The sequence below is a fragment of the Chelonoidis abingdonii genome, chromosome 6 (assembly GCF_003597395.2).
Source record: "Chelonoidis abingdonii isolate Lonesome George chromosome 6, CheloAbing_2.0, whole genome shotgun sequence".
NCBI classification, from domain to species: Eukaryota; Metazoa; Chordata; order Testudines; family Testudinidae; genus Chelonoidis; species Chelonoidis abingdonii.
In genome coordinates this window covers 24120720-24138845 of record NC_133774.1, presented here as the reverse complement: position 1 = coordinate 24138845, position 18126 = coordinate 24120720, and the positions used below count along the sequence as shown (strand labels likewise).

The 18126-nt window shown below is 43.2% G+C and overlaps 1 protein-coding gene and 1 long non-coding RNA gene across 3 annotated transcripts in view; both read left to right on the top strand.

Annotated features, from left to right (window-relative positions):
* The window catches only part of ZFR (zinc finger RNA binding protein), a 49606-nt gene extending 44641 nt beyond the window's left edge, over positions 1-4965 (top strand). For both annotated transcript variants that reach the window (XM_032771258.2, XM_032771257.2), the window contains exons 18-20: positions 1427-1538; positions 1676-1773; positions 2480-4965. In XM_032771258.2, coding sequence (XP_032627149.1) covers positions 1427-1538; positions 1676-1773; positions 2480-2659 — 390 coding nt within the window. In that variant the 3' untranslated portion in view covers positions 2660-4965. The remainder of the gene's footprint in view (positions 1-1426; positions 1539-1675; positions 1774-2479) is intronic.
* Positions 4966-12715: 7750 nt separating this feature from the next.
* The window catches only part of LOC142046966 (uncharacterized), an 8171-nt gene continuing 2760 nt past the window's right edge, over positions 12716-18126 (top strand). The window contains exons 1-2 of the long non-coding RNA XR_012656073.1: positions 12716-13009; positions 13046-13122. This is a non-coding gene — a long non-coding RNA (uncharacterized LOC142046966). The remainder of the gene's footprint in view (positions 13010-13045; positions 13123-18126) is intronic.

Genomic DNA, 18126 nt, shown 5'->3' with positions numbered 1-18126 from the left:
CTGTATGTCATTCACCAGCCTTAACCATAAGATCATCTTTCTCTTCTTACAGTCCCCTACCTTGGTTTCTACACACTATCCAGCTGCTAGAACAAATGAAGCAGGGATCTTAGAGACTAATTCATTACTTGACTGTGATTCATGCACAGCAAGCAGGGAATCTTGTGCACTGAATGAAGCTGTGATTCTCTGGAAAACAGGCTTTAATTACCTGATCACATACTATCAGAATGAATGTAAACAAAGCTGCAGAATTACAGATGCACAGACAACCCAAATGCCTTATATTCTAATGCTCAACTCTGTAAAATAACAGAGGGGTAGCTTTGTTAGTCTGGATCTGTAAAAAGCAACAGAGTCCTGTGGCACCTTATAGACTAGCAGACATATTGGAGAATGAGCTTTCGTGGGTGAATACAAAGGGGAATATTCACCCATGAAAGCTTATGCTCCAATATGTCTGCTAGTCTATAAGGTGCCACAGGAGTCTTTTTAGTAAAATAATCATTTTTTTAATGGGTTTCTTTTTATGGGTGGGGGTTTTTTGGGGGGGAGAGGGGGATTTCCTAGTCTTTTAAAAGAAAAAGGTAAATTATTTTATGTGCAGCTGTATCATCCCCACTATCCTGCATCACCTGGTGTAGGGTTTGAATGCCAAACCTTCAGTTGTTTCACACAGCTTGAGTCACAGGACTAACTATTTGAGTTTAGGAAATTATTCCTCAGGATAACTGAAGTTGATCAAGGGAAGTCTGGCCCAGTGCGCACACGCTTGTTCTCCATTTCTCTTCTCTCACCCTCCTATCTTAATACAGAAAAGGGCGGGGGAACCAGTCCCAGATTGTGTTCTCTCCACCAATCTCCCTGAAGAGTGTGTCCACTCTGGGATTCCCAGTGCAGTCTGTATTACTGTTGCTGCTTTGGCAGTGATGTGGGCCAGACTTGGATTAAAATGTTCTGTTCAGGGGACTGTTTTGGCATGCTGCTAACAGATGTGACAGAAGGGAAATTATGATTGATTTATTTATTTATTTTTCATTTATATCTCAGCTAAGCCTGAACAGAATTGCATAGGTCAAAGAAAAGGTACTTTTCTAACCCTAGGATGTTCTCCCTGCTGAATTTCAAAGGCCAGCTGCAAACAATGGAGGTGTTAGAGCATCTCAAAAAAGGTCATAAGAATCTTTTAATGGGAAGTGTTAGACAACCTAAATATAGGGTTATTACTCTTAGGCTGATGTTGTATCAATATTCAGCTGTCTAAAAATCTGGTAGTTTAACTTTTCCTTACATTTCAACTGGACACAATATTCTTTGTGTAATATCTTAAGCTGTGTAAACCATAAGGTCTGAGTTGAATTGTAACAGTTTCTTTTTTTAAAGCAGCCTAGTAGAATAGTCTCTCTCTTTCTATTCTTGATTTTAGGCCATGGAGTTACTAGTAGAGAAAGCGATCAGCAGTGCTTCTGGACCACAAAGCCCTGGTGATGCATTGAGGAGAGTGTTTGAGTGTATATCTTCAGGAATAATCCTTAAAGGCAGGTTGCACTTGTTTGATACAAATTTTAGATTTTGCCAAGGGCATTTATAAGCTCAGCTAAAATGTATATTACAGTTACTATATATAATCAGTATATGTGGACTCTAGTAATGGTAACTAGCCGTATTGTTATAGGTGGTCCTGGCCTTTTGGATCCTTGTGAAAAAGATCCTTATGATACACTTGCTTTAATGACAGACCAGCAACGAGAGGATATTACTTCGAGTGCACAGGTAATGAACATAGCCAAGTGCGGTGGTGGTGGTATACTGAAATATTGAAGATCTTTCTCCTTCAATAGTAAAACTTGGGGGGGGGGGGATTGAGTAATGTAACAAAAGTTTGAGTAAATGCACAGATATATGCTCAGTTTAAGGGCTGAGTACTCAAGTGTTCTCACATATTGCTCAGTGCACCTATTAGAAACAGGCAATAAACATGCCTTGCTGCTCCCTAATCCTGAGGGCACTTGCACTGTGGATCAAAGTAGCTCCTAAATAAGAATAGCCTTTATGATGGCTTTATGCCTGACAAGGATTGCCTTGTCAGGGAAGTATTCCAACTGTATGTTTGGTGCAGTTTTAAGTCAGCTTTATGGCACAAAGGGTACTTTGTCATAAACTAAGATGTGGATTTAAGATTAGCTGTTGCTACTGCCAAGATTTGGAAAAGGATTACTGCAGTTTCAGCCTTTTGTACTTGTGAGGATGTTCACGCTTGTCTGTCTCTTGTCAGTCTAAATGACTGTATCTGTTTAAACTTAAAACTATATTGGGTTGAAAAGGATTACTGTAGATAAATTTGCATAAACTTTCATTTATTTTTTTAAATGTGATTTATGAAAAATGTTAACTGCCTCCACTGGTATATTTAGGTTTAACATTTGTTTCTGATAAAAGATTTTTGTTTTGTTTTTCCCCCTCCCCCTTCTGTTACCAGTTTGCACTGAGACTCCTTGCATTCCGTCAAATACACAAAGTTCTAGGAATGGATCCATTGCCACAGATGAACCAACGTTTCAACATTCATAACAATCGTAAAAGGAGAAGAGACAGTGATGGGGTCGATGGGTTTGAAGCAGAGGGGAAAAAAGACAAAAAGGATTACGATAACTTTTAAAAATGTCTGACATCAGTGTTAAGACAGGAAGTGATAATAGGAGTCCATTTGTTGCCTGACTTTTTTATTCATAATAATGTCTGTTTTAAAACATCCAAAAAACAGATGGAAGATCAGTTTTTTGCAGAAAGAGAACTTACTTCTTCTGTGAAGTTCTAAACTTTAATGGATGTGCAGTATCAGACAAATTATGGATGTAAAGATACCACAAATGGAAATTGTGCTCTGATTTAAAAAAAATATTAGCTTATTTTTTTGCCTGTTTTTTATTTAGACATAGGTTACTAACTGTAGTAACTTCCCTATTTTTTTGTCCTTTTTATTAACTAGTCACTAGTGCATTGTCTTAAATCCTGACTGTATTTAATGCAGCATTTGTGCTTCAGTAGCTATGAGTATTTTGATATTTTATTTAGAAGTTTTGTTTGCCTTTGACACTAGTTGTATAAGTTACTCTGTGTTATAGATGGTATATAGTTTCCCTCCCACTTAATGTTTTACAGCAGAACTTTTTTTTGTAAAGTGAGACTGCAGGATTTTGGTTTTTTCCTAAATGTGAAGGGTTACAACACACAATTATCCTGCCGTTTGAGTGCTCAGAATTAAATGTTTCTGCCAATCTTGTGGCATTTTGTCTCTTCAGTGTGATATAATGGTGTAATTAAGACAGATTTGAGTTAATCTAATCAAGTTTGCTGTTAGTTGTGCATTAGCAGTATAAAAGCTAATATATACAGTATGGTCTTGCAACAGTTTTAAAACAGCTACATAATTGATCAAAAATGCATGACATTTTTGTTTTAATAGAAGGGCTTTTAAAACTATCATTTTAGGTTTAATGCATAGGTCTTTGTATGACTGACTTTGTGACATAGCAGGGCCAAAATAAATAACTCTGAATTTTTTTTCTTAAGATGCTAGTAAAAGAGGGCATTTTCCCATTGGGACAAAGTTGGCAGTTGTTTTCAAACAGCTTTGTCAATGTGATACTAATGCCATTTCATTAACCATTGAAATAGATGTTTGCCATATCAGTGCCTGTGAGGTAACTCCTAGTAGCTATTCCTGTATAGCTATTTTTCTGTGATTTTTCAGTAACTTGAAAACTAAAACTAAAGTGGATAAAGTATTGCTGACAAAGTGAAGGTTATCAGAGGATACCCCAGAAAATTATTTGGTGTGGCCATAGTGTATGCTTATGTCTTCTTCAAAAAGCTAAATATTATAGCAATGGTATAAGTAAAATTACATCATACTGTTGATGTATGCTCCAGTACACAGATGTGATTTGTTGTCACAGCACTACAGTGGGATACGTAACAGTGAAATACGCAAATAAAAGCTTAAGTTTATTAAATGACTTTAACATTCATTATACACTGGAAACTGAAGTTCTGCTCTTTCTGTTTGGTGTGCACTGTGCTTAGCTGAAGACCTGAAAAAATACATGAGTTTAATATTGACTATGATAACATTCCTATAACTATTTTACAAATGACTGTAGAAAAATGTCAGATATTGCAAAGAACACTGGTTTTCTTGATTCAAAATTCCTTCAAAGCCTTTTGTTACAATTCATCAGCTCTTCCTTATCTTTGACCTTTTAAGTGATTGATTATTTTGCTTGTCCTTCAAAATATACTGGAGAAATTCCAAAAACATTTTAACACAATGGGCCTGTGGAATGTAAATACAATATTAATATAGGAGTGGGATCTTGTGTAAGTTTAAATATACAGTATTCTGTGAGCATCAAACACTGCAACTTAAAAAAATTAATACAAAGATATTAGTGGTCAGCAAACAAAATAATGGAAAGCTTTCCCAGTACAGAAAAAGATTCCTTAAAAATAGTTTCATATGGGAAATAGAGTAACTAGCATGTGCTCAAATTATTTTTAACAAAAGAGGATTGCCCTTGCACTAACTTCCTTTGTGCTGCCTTGGCACTCAGTTCATCTGTATGTAGTTGCTCAAGATCCTCTACCTTTAAAAATGAAGAAGTTTTGCTGCCATGGTGTCCAATCAGTCATTGCTGTTTATTATTTTGGAAGTTGCTTCATGTCTTATATTTCAGTTGCTGTTCATTTGGCCATTTTAACTCCCTATGAAAGTTTCCTACCCAAATATGAGATGCTGTCAGTTTAGTCATGTGACCCTATTCTTTAGGATGAAAAGGTCAAAGATAGGTTTTGGATTTCCTGCATTTTTGTTTCACTGACTTATACCTCTTAACCAGTTTCTGGATGTCTGAAATATTGTATACTTGAAGTGATTCCCCATTAAACATGAAACTGTGACCATGATTTTTGTAGTAAAGAGTGGATTTGCAGTTTTGTTTTTCCTATCCATTATCTATGGATTATTTTAACTTGACAAAAATTACTGGCTTGTGCAGAATTAAGAGAAGGAAAAGATCAGACAATTTGAGGTTTTTATTTTTAACAAGCTTGTAGAATGCTTTTGCATTGAACTGTTTAATCTACTAAATCCTTTTTTATATGCATGCATTTACAAAAAACACCTAAAACTGGTTTGCAAACACACAAATAATACATAAACTCAGCATTTGACTATTCAGTGGAATAATCATTGTTAAACTGAATAATACTGATAATATATTGCATAACTACTTAGCAATATTTACCTTCTTTGAGTAGTGTCCCTATAGGTGCTCCATTTCAGGGGTGCATGCACCCTTCCACCATTGATTATTCTGATGTATTTCAGCATCCCTGGGTTTTAAGAGGTATGTTTCTGGCTGGAGCCAGTCTCAATAAGTGATGGGCATCCTTGGTGCTCCTTTGTTTGGGAGATAATCACAGCCCTAGTAAGTCCAAGATTTGCTCATCTTTCAAGGCCAGATCTCAAAAGACCAGAAAGGTCAAATTTAGACTTTTAATGGTGGAGCAAGCATTAAGATCAGCTTCTGACCCATGTACCAAGGACCTCCCTGTACACAGAGCTTCCAGTACCACTAGTGCTTCATCTATCTCAAGACAACACTCTCAATGAGCATCTCTGGAGATTCAGGTATGCAAGTGTCATCCTCAACCTCTGGGAATGTCTCACCGAAAGCCTCGGGAGAGGGAGCTTCTGTGACAGTACCTTCAGGTTAGAGAGCTGTATTATCGAAGCCTTTGACCACCAATAAAAAGAGTAGGAGCACCTGTTCACTATGAAATGTTGATCTCCATCTCCAAGAAGGTCCTGGAGACCTCAGGTTTCAAAGGGTCCCTGAGGCTTTGAATGGCTTTGCTACCATGAAGGTTTCTAAAGCATATTCTAAGAGCAATACCTTGCAACAGGATTCAGTACTGAGGACCTCTTCAACTATAGATAACCAAACCTAGGCTAATAGCTGTGTCGTCAGACTCAGTTATCCTTTCGGTACCTATACCATCATGCTGTATTGCAGCGGTACCAGTGGCATTTGACCCTGATCTTTCTCATATCAGGGTTGTCTGTACCATCAGTACCGAAACTGGCCTCCAAAGGAAATCATCAAAATTCCACCAATATACCATAGGTATTGCAGGAGTTTAGATACTCTAAAGACCTCCTGGTCTCCACTGAGCCAAAATCTGTTACTTACTGGTACCACTCATCATGTAGTACTGCAGTCTGCTAGGTCACCAGCTCCACATTTGCCACTGAGGTAGTCTTACTGACTTCAACCATACTGGGCAAATAGTTATCACGTCCCCTGGAATATGTTGAGGAGAGCCCCTCTGACTCACAAATTTTAGTGTAGGGCTATTCTGTGTATTCTAGAAGGCATAATTAACCTACATGTACTGATACTGTGGAGGATACCAGACCTCAGCTTCCACCCCCTTGGTGTGATCAGCAGAGGCTGCTCCTACTATGCCCTAGTGGCCTTGTTGGGATCTTTGGCCCATTTACTGATAACAATTTAGGTCGGCATCGACCCATTTGGAGCATAGATAGAGGCATTCTTCTAACAAGAGAAGGAGACTTGAGGTGCAGGAGGCAAGGGCTGACAGGTGACGCTAATATTTCATCATCATCAGATGAAGCTGTCATGCGTTAACCTCCTTCCATGGCAGATCAACTTAGGATGTTTCAAGAGCTGATGAAACGTATTGCCTATGTGCTTCAAATTCCATTACAGGAAGTCCAGGATTCCTATCATAAGCTCCTGGACATTTTACACACCTGGGCCTCTATACAGGTAGCCATCCCCATCAATGAAGCTTTGCTGGAGCCTGCTATAAACCATCTGACAGACTCCAACTTACAAGCATGCAGATAAAAAGTACTAGGTCCCAGCAGGGATTCCAAGTTCTTATTTTCTTACCCTATACTGAACTCTTTGGTAGTAGAAGTTGTCAATGAATGTGGTAGACAACACAATTTTAAGTCTATCCCTTACTCCAAAGACCGCAAGAAACTTGACCTCTTTTGATCATAAGTTCTACTCAGCCCCACTACAGTTTTGAATGAAGAATCACCAGGTACTTATGTCGAAATATTATTTAAACTGCAAGAAACTTAATTCTTATAATGAACACCTTCAGAGAAGCATGGGAGCAATTCAAGGCTGTCTTACAGGAAGGTCAGCTTTTGGCAAAAACAATGTTACAGACCTTAAATGCTGTCGGTACTGCAGCACAATCCACATCCACCATAATTGTAATGCCACAAGCATCTTGGCTGCAGCTTTCTGATTTCCCTAGGGAGTTACAAAGTACTGTTGAAGACCTTCCTTTTGACGACAACAAACTGTTCGCTCAGTCTACCAGTGTCTCACTTCACATTCTCTAAAGACTTGAGGACCATGATCAAATACCTCAGGATCTATATACCTCTGAACATAAGATGATTTAGCAGGTCTTAGACTGCACAGAGGTTTTGTCCAGCCCATTTTCTAATTTCTGTAGGCCACCCAAGCCACTGACCAACAAAGAAGCTGCCAGCTTCTGTCACAGCTACTTTTTCTCAGTCATCAGTGTCTTCCAAGCACCAGTGTTGATGGCTTGGTCAGAGTCTCAACTATCCAGTCGACCGGGACTTACTTCTAGACTGTCCTACCTGCCATTCCTCTTTTGGATATCATCTGTCCGAATTTCAAGCTGCATGGGAGAGCATAACATTGGCCAAATACTTGGAAGCCATAACATCTGGTGGTTCTTAGAGTTCTTGCTCATGTCCATTCCACATTAGATGTGTGCGCATTGCTGCGGGAGATTTTTCCCTCAGTGGTATGTAGGGTCGCCTCTAGCACCCTCTGGTTCTGCATGCTTATGTGCCAGTATAAGGGGCACAGCCACCTCCGCACCCTCTCAATTCCTTCTTACCACCCATGACAATTGCTGGAACATCTCCCCTTGCTTTGGCAAGGTATTTTTCAGTGGTTTTCTTCTCTGAATCTTAGTTTTAGTCTAAGTATAGCTGTAGTATAAATATTGTTAATAGTATTAGTGTAGGTAGATAGTCCCCTACTTCATTATAGAGGGGGCCAGGCATTCCCTAGGCTTCAAACCTTGTGCCTTTGGAGCGACCCACACCCGAGTTGTCTGAAGTGTCTGGGGCAGAGTCACGTCAGAGGGTGCTGTCAGATTTGTTGGGACTTTAAGCCTTGTATGAAGAAAGAGGGGGAGGCTAGACAGAGGGCTATCCTAACGGAAGCCGCTCTTAGACCAACATCGGATCCAAGCCACTTGGATTCAGCACCAAATACTTCCACATCAGTGCAAAGCTCCCAGGGCCCTGTGCGTTTCCCTGCACTATTCTCTGTCTTTGGTGCCAGAAGAAATATATAAAAAGCAACACTTTGCACTCTACAGTGCCAAAGAGAGGTAATCAAGGGGAAGGCAGGGGAGTGCAACCTTCACAGGGCCACTCCCAGGTCCCCACCCCCCCCCCCCCGGTCCCTTGGCAGCACCATTGACTTCACCCAGAGAGTAGTTGAGTCCTTTGCGGGACCCTCTGCCAATGTCAGGATGTCACTGCTGCGCCAGCGGAATCATGATGCGTTCTATCCTGGAGGCCTTTGCAGTATCCAGGGACTTACCACTCCCAGTACCACCGACTCTGATTGGGCAACTGCTGGCTCCAGTGTGCCTGAGCAGGAGAGAGCATGGTGCTCTGAGCTCCTTCCTGGCACTGGGTCCCTCGGTATCTTCCATGGGCAAGCCAACCCTACTTTCTTCTACAAGGTCATCTGTGGCACCAGTCCTCATACTCTTGGCATCAAATGGCGGAAGTGAGGAGTTACCGCTCCCATGTGGTCATCATGGGAGGACTCTTTGTCAGAGTCTGAGGTGGAGCCCTACACTCATCCCAAGGGCCACCATTAGTATCCATCCTACATACCACCAGACCCCTGTGCAGGTTCCCTCTGCCAGTACCTGGCCCAGTGGTCAGTGGCCTATGCAGTGGCTGATCTGGAACCCATGAGGGGTTCCTCAGGTACTGGGTCTGTCATCTCACCAATCATATTTGGTTACTTCCAAGAGATGGGCCCCCACACCACTTTGCTCGGCACCGGAACCTGATTCAGATACCAAACCCAGTACCGATACACAGGCCTTCGGCCCCATGGTAAGAATTGAGACTGAAGAAGAGGAAAAGGCTCATCCTCCAGTACAGGCCTCTTCCTCTTCCCATATGGTGCTGTCTCGGGACCAAGTGACTTGGTGCTGGAAGATGACCTTAGAGCCCATCAGGAGCTTCTAAACAGGATTGTGATTAATCTGGGTCTAGAGGTTGAGGAGCTCCAGGAATCATCCCACAGCTTCACGGTCATTCTGGCTGCAGCAGTTCCATCTATGGTGGGCTCTACCCATTAACGAAGCTATAATGGGTCCAGTCAGTGCCCTGTGGCAGACTCCATCTTCTCTCCTTCCCACTTGGAAGAGGGCTGAAAAATACTGTGTACCAGCCAAAGGGTGCAAGTACATGTACTTGCACCCTCCTGGGTCCCTAGTTCTAGTGGCAGCCCATGAGAGGGATAGATCGGACCAAACAAAACAATGCAAAGAAACTGGATCTGTTTGGGAGAAAAAATTATTCAACGGGTGGACTACAGCTGCATATCTCAAACCAGCAATCCTTTCTGGGGAGATAAATTTAAAACTTGTGGGGCTCCCTGTTGAAATTTCAAGACTCAGTTTTCCTGCTGGGGTCGCACAGGTACTCCGGAGGACCCAAGCAGGCCTTTTGAAGGTGCACCCAAGGGCACTATACCGGTTCCTGTTCCAGATCCTGAGATACACATCCCCATTAGTTTTTGGACCAACTTTCCCACTTCAGTTCATCATGGTTTCTCATTACGTTGGACTGCTGGGTACTAAATACAGTGGAGGTTTTGGCCTTCAGTTTTCATCCCTCCCCCTCCCATGTACCCCTTATTCACATCCATCTTCAGAGACTGTTCTCATGAGCAACTCCTAAGTCAGGAGGTGCAAACTCTCCTATGGGTGGGGGCTGTGGAAGAGGTGCCTCAAAGCTTGAGAGAGAAGGGGTTTTAGTCCCTCTATTTCCTAATCTCAAAGGCCAAGGGGGCGGGGAGGGGTCTTTGCCCCATCATGGACCTGCACCGCCTCAACAGTTATCTCAAGAAATAAGTTTCACACTTTTCCTGGCCTCCATCATTCCCTCCCTGGATCCACAGAATTGGTACGGCACTTTTGACTTGAAGGATGCTTATTTTCACATTTCAGTCTTTCAAGGCCACAGAAGATTCTTTAGGTTTATAGTAAACCAGACCCATTACTAAGTCACTGTCCTCCCATTTTGGCCTATCTGCAGCCCCCTGGCTCTTTACAAAATGCATGGCAGTGGTAGTGGTCTTCCTCCAGAAGGCGAGGAGTCCAAGTCTACCCATACCTCGACAACTGGCTGATCAAGGGCCACTCAGACACTCAAGTAAAGAAACAGCATCACCCTGGTCCAAACTACCTTCAGAGCTCTGGGCCTGTTGATAAACAAAAGTAGACTCTCATTCCTGTACAGAGAATAGTTAATCACTGAGGTACTAGACTTGACCCACGTCAGAATCTGCTTTCCAGAGGCTTGATTCCAGACAACATTGGACCTGATATCCAGGGTCATGGCCCACTCAGTCACAACAGCCTGGGTTTGCCTTAATCCCCTGAGATACATGACCCCATGCATTTATGTGGTACCTCATGCAAGACTGCAGCTCAGGCCCCTACAGATGTGGTTAGCTTCAGTGTGCTCACTGAACGGACACCACTTGAATTCAGTGCTTATGGTTCCAGCCCCAATCCTTGCAACCCTTGATAGTTGGAAGGACCTTCCTATCAGCAATGGCAGGCATTCCCTTTGTTCCTCCCAAGTAGTCAGTGTTCCTGGTGTCGGACGCTTCAGACTTAGGCTGGGGAACCCACCTTGATTACTTCAGAACACAGGATCTGCAGTCCCTGGAAGACCTCTCCCTCCACATAAACATCGGGGAGCTCAAAAGTGGTCCACTTAGTTTGTCAAGTGTTTCTCCCCCAGATTACACACACTGTAGTGTGAGTATTGATGGACAACACCACGGCCATGTGTTGCATCAAAAATCAGGGAGGAGCACACTTCTCCATCCTGCGTCAGGAGGCCATCCGTCTGAGATTTCTGCATGAAGAACTCTATCCACCTCAAGGCTTTCCATCTTCCAGCAACCCAGAACACTCTGGCAGATAACCTCAGCAGATCTTTCTCCTCTGACCATAAATGGTCCTTTCACCCAGATCTCACCAATTTCATATTCCAAAGATTTCTGGGGGAAGGTTCCCTTTTTGCCACCAGTCATAACAGGAAAGGGCATCAGTTTTGCTCGCTGCACAGGTACAGCCCAGGCCCCCTTTCACTTGCCTGCTTTTATGGACAAAGCTCCTATTCTGTGCATTTCCTTCAGTACCTCTGGTTTACAAGGTCCTTCTGAAAATCTAGCGGGACAATGTGAGAGGTATAGCCTCAGCGCGGCTACACCAGCACTGATTTGGCACCCTGCTAGACCTATCAGTAGCACTCCCACCACCATTCCCACTCTGCCTGGTCCTGACCTCACAGGACCACAGTCATTTTCTCCACCTGAACCTCGTCTTTTACCTAACTGCATGGAAACTCCATGGCTGAACCGGAGGAGCAAACCTATTTGGGAACAAGTCCACCAGATTTTGCTGGGAAGTAGGAAGCCATCTACAAGGGCTACTTATCTTGCAAAGTGGAAGCATTTCTTGATACGGTCTCTCCGAGTCAGTCTTCCCTTCAATCTGTTCTGGATTACCTGTTCCACTTAAAACAGCAAGGCTTGTTCATTGCTTCTATCATGGTGCACCTACCAGCAATTTCGACCTTCCACCCACCTGTGGGCGGTAAGTTAGTTTTTCTCTCATGACCTGACATCCGCTTTCTTAAAGGGTTAGGGAGGCTTTACCCTCAGGTTCCGCAAACCAATTCCCCTGTGGGATTTAAACCTTGTCCTATTGAAACTCACGGGCCCTCCCTTTGAGCTGCTAGCATTGTGCCATGTGTTGTTTCTCTCCTGGCCCTTATATGTCAGAACCACCATACAATGTGTTTGGCAAGGCTCAGCCACACCCCCATCTGGCCTTCCTGTCAAAGGTGGTCTTGCTGTTCCATGCCAGCCAAGCCATCTTCCTGACAGTTTTCTTTCCGAAGCCAAACAAGAATTTGGAAGAGCAGCGGCTTCACTGGTTGGATGTTAAGTACGCCCTCACCTTCTACATCAGAAAACTTAATTGTTGCGTAGATCGATGCACCTCTTTATGGCAATAACAGTGAGGATGAAAGGCCTCCTGGTTTCAGGCTAGAGAATCTCATCCTGGATAACCACCTGCATTTGGGCATCCTACGAAGAGGTGAACATTCCACCTCCGGCCAGCTTGACCACTCATTCCACAAGACCCCAGGCTTCTTCGGCAGCGTTTCTTGCCCAGGTCCCACTCCAATCTGCAGGGCTGCAACCTGGTCATAAGTACATACCTCTCTCGCTATGCCATCACCCAACAGACTTGAGATGATGTCAGGTTCGGGAGAACTGTGTTGCAGACCACCTGTCCATGAACTCCCAACTCATCTCCTTGGGTACTGCTTGTGAGTCACCTATTGTGGAATGGCCATGATCAAGCACTTGAAGGGAAAAACGGTTACTAATATTTCTGTAACTTGTTCTTTGAGAAGCGTTGCTTATGTTCATTTCACAAGCCACCTTCTATCCCTCTGTTGGGAGTTAGATGCCAAGAAGGAACTGAGTGTGGGAAGCAAGTAGTGCCCCTTGTATGGGCGCATAAGCGCATGGCACCAGAGACACGAGAGCTGGCACAACTGATACTAATGAGGGGGAAATCTCAGGCAATAGTGTGCACACTTACGAGGGGGAAATCTCAGGCAATAGTGCACACACCATAGGCACACTTAATGTGGAATGGACATGAGCAACACGTCTCGAAGAGCAACAGTTAAAGGTTAGTAACTCTTTTTTACACTTTCAGGGGTCTATATCATGATCAATTTCTGGTATGAGATTTTACTCTATTCTACATTTAGGTGCAGCACAGGATAAAGGGATTTTACTCCCAAGTACTTTCTGGTTCCCAGAAAGGGTGGAGGCCAACACTAGTCCTCAGACATCTGAACAAATATGTGAAACAACAAAAGTTCAAGATGGTGACCCTTGCAGCCATAATTCCCTCTCTAGACTCCAGCGATTGCTTTGCAACTCTCGTCCTTCGTCTCATATTTTCATGTGGCAGTTCACCCTTCTCATAAAACGTTTCTTCGATTCGTATTCAATCATGAACCACTACCAGCAGCAGCAGGTACTCAATTTCAGCCTATCCTTGGCCCCAAGGGTATTTTCAAAGATTATGGCAGTCATACCTGAGCAAGTCTCAAGACTTAACGTTCAGTCTGTGATCTGTTTCATCACTGATATCCAAGGTGCCAGTTGTGGTTTACAGTAATGTGATGTGGACACTTATGCATTAGGAATTTAACTGAAACAATGAAATAATTGGATTGCATATCTCTGAATAGAATTAGTGTAATTCAGAACAAAAAATGTAAATTTCATTTAAGCACATGAGACTATATTCTATTGAACACATTTATATCCCCCCCCCTCCGCACCCCACCCCCAAAAACCCCTAAACGTTAAACTCTGGAAATCACACGCTATGGTTACCTAAACAATTCAACTTTAACACAGTTTGTGCACTTACTCCATTAAACATTTCTAAATTTTGCGCTGAATTCAAGCACCCTTAATGCTGCCTCTGTAACAAAATACTCTAATTACGATGTCTGCACCCTTGCCTATGCTTGCAGCAATGTGTAGGGTATGTGTAGCTACACCCTCCCATGAAAGACAGACTTACCATGCTCTCTGCAGTGTGTAGCTATACACAGCAGTGAAAGGCTCTGGCAATGGAGAGGCAGCAGAGAAAGTCTTTGGGGAGCTGCTGGAGCCTCTTCCTGCTAGTCTTTCACTGCAGCAGGGAAAGGTTCTAGCAGCAAGGAGGCAGCAGGACACTATACTGCTAAATACTAAAATAGTAGTATAGATGACATGGGAGGCACTGCTTGGGTGTACAGAGAGGATGTAAGGTGTATATATCCTATGATTCAGGTGTGTTAGGCACTCTACGCACCTAGGAAAGGTCTCACTCTACACTATGTATACCTGAGCATGCAGAATGTGTACTCCATGTGCTCCCGTAAGTGTAGACCTGTCCTAAATGAACCAACTTGTATCTTTTTCTCAGAATTGCGTGTTATACAAATTTTAATACTTGAACTTAATCATCCAAAACTTGTAAAAAGTTTGACCTTCCACACAAGCATGTACAAGCTCCACAAACAAAAATCTTTTACAATTCAAGACCACCTCTGTGTAAGCATCTCTAAATTGTAATCTCTTACTAGGCAAAATAATTGCATGTATCCCTACTGTATCCCAAACATTAGAAACAAATGTGTACTTGACAAACAGATCAAACAACTCTTATATCAGATTGTGTAAATAGTCATTATATAAGAAAACAAGAATTGTTAATGTTATAAAAAAAATCAAACTTGATCCTATAGAAAAAATACAGTGGGTGCATTCAAAAAGCTCACTCCAGTTTCAGAAGTGTGTTACAGGGTTCAGAGAGTGTTTCCTATACTTAAAATGGAGAATACCATTGTATCCAGTAATAACTACAGCTGGAATCAACTTTTTAAATGTTCCTGCTCTAGTTTCCATATTTGTGCAGAAGTATTAAAATTTGGTGAGCGTTGGCCACTGAGAATTTTGCTACATAAGTGTGTATGTGTGTGTGTTTGTGAATTGGGGCCAGATCCTCAGTTGATGTAAATCAATTTCAAAGCAGTTAGAGTGATTTCCATTAGCTGGTGACCTGGCTTTGGTGCGTGTTTAAGATCTACGTTAATTTTGGCCTGTGATTTCCATAGATTAATGTTAAGAATTTCCCCCAAATGTGTGATATGCTTCCCTTGAATTTGTCTTAGCAATCTGAACTATAGGTATGAGTATTTTAACCAGCTCTCTTCCCAGCCCAGTTTTCCAGACTCATATCCAGCCTTGATTCCTTTGGTTGTATACAGTAAATATTGCCTGTTTTTTTCCTTTGATGTGGTGCGGTCTTATCAGCCTTCTAGGCACCTGCTTCTGACCTCAGCTAGTGTTGGCTCCAACTAGCCCTTCTCTGGCTATGTCTACACTGCATAGTAAACCTGGGTCTGTGGCACCTATGCCTGTAGCCTGTTTTTTCAAGCCTACGCTTGCACATCCATACTGCATTTCAAAGCCAGGCCTTGCAACTATGCTGACATGTCCATGCTGCACTACACAGACCTGAGTCAGATCTCCTGTGTGGGGGTGTTTCCCTGAGTTCCTAATGCTGTTGCCCTCTTTAGTCACTCTAGGACTTGATTCATAGGGTACTGGGGGGGGGACTTAACTAGCCCCAGGACTTAATGAGAAGTGGTTAAAGCCCAGCCACTTTTTGGGGTCCAAACACTCCCAGCAGCTGAAGTTGTCAACATGGATCTCAGTCCGCAAGCAGAACTTCTCCAGCTCATACTTTCACTTCTGTTTTAGGAATCAAGTAGAGCATCTGTGTCATGCTGGTGGACATTTCAGTATCAGGCTAGAACTTGCAAAAGGCACCTTTTGGAGGACGGTACTGACATGGCAGCCACACCCACATCTGATGCTGCTCATGCCTTGTCATGAGTGCCCATCCCTAGATATAGATCAGTGCTTCTGGAACAAGCCATAAGCACAAAGTGGTGGGATCTCATCTTCGTGTGGACACGCAGGGGTGTCAGAATTTTCACATGAAGCAGCAGATGTTTCTAGAAGTTATTGATCAGCTTGCCCTGGCCCTCTAGTACAAGGACATGGGCTGGTCATGAAGCAGGTCCCAATAGCCAGTGGGAAGCTGGCTATTCCTGGCTCCTGCATCTGTGTAGCTCACCACTTTGGCATTGGCAAGTCAACTGGTGGGGGGAGGAGGGTTTTGGTGGAGCTTTGTGAAGCAATGTCACATTCTAGGGTGCAATCCAGATCAGTGGGGGGTTGTCACTCCCTGATGTGTGCTTCAACATCCTCTGCTGCTGTAGCTCTTGACTGGACGCTTCCAGACGCATATAGGCATGCGCTGAATGTCTGTGTTTAATCCCTGGTTCAATGCTCTGACCCCAACAGCCTGTCTGTAGCACGCTAGTCATAAACAGATAGTTAAGGTTTAATGCTTCTTTTACTTGTAAAGGGTTAAGAAATTCACCTAGCCTAGCTGACACCTGACCAGAGGAACCAATGGGGGAACAAGATGTTTCAAAAGGAAGGAACCGCTACTGGTGTCTCCTCATGCCCAAGCTGCTATAGAATGGGAGATCCAAACATGCTATAGATGGTATAATCCACCCCTCTTAACAGTGCAGTGGCATCTCCAGTAGTTACTGGTACACAAACCAGATGGGGAAATACGCTTTTGCGTGGACTACTGTAAGCTAAATGCTGTAACTCGTCCTGGCAACTATCCATGCCACGCACCAATGCTATTGGAGAAATTGGGACGTGCCCAGTTCATCTCTACATTAGACTTAACCAAGGGTACTGGCAAGTTACTGCTAGATGAACCGCGCAAAGAAAGGTCAGCCTTCAGCACCCATGCAGGGGTGTACGAATTTAATGTGCTTCCTTTCGGGCTGCAAAATGCACCCGCCACCTTCCAAGACTTGTAGATGGTCTCCTAGCAGGATTGGGAGAATCTGCGGTTGCCTACCTTGATGATGTGGCCATTTTTTTCTGATTCATGGGCAGAACACTTGGAGCACCTGGAGAAAGTCTTTGAGTGCATCAGGCAGGCAGGACTAAATGTTAGGCTAAAAAGTGTCAAATAGGCCAAAACAGAGTGACTTACCTTGGGACACCAGGTGGGTCAAGGAACGATAAATCCCCTACAGGCTAAGGTGGATGCTATCCAAAATTGACCTGTCCCAAAGTCAAAGAAACAGGTCCAATCCTTCTTAGGCTTGGCTGGATATTGCAGGCGATTTGTACCACACTACAGCCAAATTGCTGCCCCACTAACAGACCTGACCAGAAGATGTGGAGAAATTGGAGAGGATCCAGAGAAGAGCAACAAGAATGATTAAAGGTCCTGAGAACATGACCTATGAAGGAAGGCTGAAAGAACTGGTTCATTTGTTTGGAAAAGAGAAGACTGAGAGGGGACATGATAGCAGTTTTCAGGTATCTAAAAGGGTGTCATCAGAGGAGGGAGAAAAATTGTTCACCTTAGCCTCTAATGATAGACAAGAAGCAATAGGCTTAAACTGCAGCAAGGGAGATTTAGGTTGGACATTAGGAAAAAGTTCTAACTGTCAGGATAGTTAAACAGGAATAAATTGCCTAGGGAGGTTGTGGAATCTCTATCTCTGGAGATTTATGGAGATATTTACGAGTAGGTTAGCATAATGTCTTATCAGGGGGTGGGTCTAGACAGTATTTGGTCCTGTCATGAGGGCAGGGGACTGGACTCGATGACCTCTCCGAGGGTCTTCCAGTCCTAGGTTATGAATCTATCAACCTCTTCTGGTCAGATGATTATCCTTTCAATGTCCAAAGCTGCTCATGTCCTTTGTCAGCTTAAGTGAAAGATCAGTTGAGTGGGGTTCTTTGCCACTCTTTTCATAGTCCATACTTACTAATGGGATGCACTGGCAAGGTATCGGATGCCAGAGATTGGCACTTTAACTTATGGACAACTGGGACTTATTCCCAAAGAATGATATGTTAATGTAGTTACTATCTCCACGTAATTCTAGAAGCCCCTGCTTACCCCTTGCTGCGCACGACTTTAGAGAACTGAATCGCTGATTTTCAGAGCAGAGGAACCCTGACAAAAAGATGGCTTCAGCTTGTGCCTGAACGGCCCTTCTAACTCTCAAGGGGCCCA